Source organism: Suricata suricatta, chromosome 4, assembly GCF_006229205.1.
Source record: "Suricata suricatta isolate VVHF042 chromosome 4, meerkat_22Aug2017_6uvM2_HiC, whole genome shotgun sequence".
Taxonomy (NCBI): Eukaryota; Metazoa; Chordata; class Mammalia; order Carnivora; family Herpestidae; genus Suricata; species Suricata suricatta.
Genome location: NC_043703.1, coordinates 127956221 through 127958172, shown reverse-complemented (window position 1 = coordinate 127958172; position 1952 = coordinate 127956221). Strand labels below are relative to the sequence as shown.

Sequence of the window (1952 nt, the reverse complement as noted above, 5' to 3'; positions counted from 1 at the left end):
GGTGACGCGCTGACCCAGAGACACAGCCAGGGAGCCTGGGGACTGCGTCATCGTGATCGCCCCGCAGGCACCTGCAATCAGAGCCGGTAATGAGGAGACACACGCACTTTATCGCAAACAACCTGAAATATGTCGTTTGAAAAGCAGTGCATCTGTCATCGCATAATTGAGTATAGTTTGGAAATACCCAGTATTTCTCACTATGTTTTAAAAAATTTATTAACTCTACGATGATGCTACTTCAAAAGGAATGTGGCAAATCTGAAATTTCTCACCTGAGACCCACAGCAACAAGGATATGAGGACCTGCCTCTGTGACACCATCTTGCTGTCCCTGCCTGCCCGACGCAGCTCAGCTTACATGGCAAAGGCCCCTTTTATCCAACCTGAGCAGCTGGTCTGGGCCTGGAGGGGTCTATGCAAAGCAACTGGTGACGAAAGAAGCAAACTGTGTCAGCAGTGGGTTATGAAAGTATCGAATGTAAATTTCAAGAGCCAAAAATATCACCAAAACTATAGCTGTAGGACTAGAAACACAGAAGTCAGCTCAGAAACTCTTAGAACAGCTTAGAAGTTCTAAAATGACACAACGCTACAACATCTATTCAGGAGCTTCTATTTGAAATTCAAGAATATTGTTAAATGGGTTAAGGTTCCAGAAATGATGACCTAGGCTCTTCATATCACTAATCCTGGTAACATTCTAAAATATGCTGGGAAACAATGAGCAAACAATGGAAGAAAGGGAGGAAGGCAGGGAGAAAGGAAGGGAGGGATGAAGAGTGGAGAGGAGAAAGGAATGGAAGGCACGAGAAGAAAATGGAGAACTTTGGACCCAAGATTTTATAAAATCTCAAACCAAAGACATTGGGACTCTAAAGCCATTTCTATCCTGCAGATCTGTAAGGAGCTGCAAACCCTTGAGCTCAGTTGAGGGGCTGTTCAAAGGGCCAGAGAGACGGGACACAGGCTCAGAACTTACTCACGTAGGGAGAAAAGTGTGACCCTAATTTGAGTGAAGGGAAGTCTGAATCCTGAATTCTGGTTATTCTATTTTTTCAGTTCAATATTCCATTCTGTGTTAAATTAGCCAATTAATTATCTCTAGGTCCTTTCAAGAAAACTTAATTCCAGGGCACCTGGGTGACTCAGTCAATTGAGCATCTGAGTTTGACTCAGATCATGATCCTGCGGTTCTTTGAGTCAAGCCCCCTATCTGTCTCCAGCCCTACATTGGGCTTCCTACTGTCAGCATAGAGCCTACTTTCAATCCTCTGTCCTCCTCTCTCTGCCCCTCCCAGGTTCAAGTCCTCTATCTCTCTCAAAAATAAATAAACGTTTAAAAAAATAATTTAGTTCCATCCAAAGGTTTGAGAAGTCAGCTCAGGGTTGCCTCCTCCAAGTCCTGTCGTTCACTCTCCAACAGAGGAAAGAGAGGGCGTGGGGGGCGTGCAATTCCCTTAAGAACCTGAGCGTGCGTCACCATAAGGAGGGAAGGGGTTTTTGTGGCTACGGGTCTTCTGCCTTCCAGCTACTGAAACTCTTCCAGTCTTTTCTCTGAGTGGGGCGAATGCCTGATGCTTACTTGGTCAGGGGGCACATCGGACATTCCATGGGTGTCCGTGAGGTTCTGCACTGCCTCTTGGCCTGAGATATTTCCTAAGACCCAGATATGCCCTGTATCAATTATATATTAGCATATATTTTATGCCATGTATCAGGTAGACCTTAGCTGGGGATCCATACCTCACCCTCACAAAGGGTCAAGTCTCCCAACACTCAGCCCCCCAGTTTGCCCCTAGTGATGGTGAATTTTACATGTCACCTTAACTAGGCTCTTGCGCCCAGGTGTGTGGTCCAGTGTCAGTTTAGATGTTGTCCTGAAGGTAGTTTTTGGTGTGATTAACATTTAAATGTGTACACCTTGCAAAATACAGATTACTCTCCCCAAT

At 45.3% G+C, this 1952-nt stretch overlaps 1 gene segment (V, D, J or C); it reads right to left on the bottom strand.

Annotated features, from left to right (window-relative positions):
• Positions 1-385, bottom strand: part of LOC115290691 — a 3815-nt gene extending 3430 nt beyond the window's left edge. The window contains 2 exon segments of the V gene segment in view: positions 15-71; positions 276-385. Coding sequence covers positions 15-71; positions 276-324 — 106 coding nt within the window.
• Between the last annotated feature and the right edge of the window lie 1567 nt (positions 386-1952).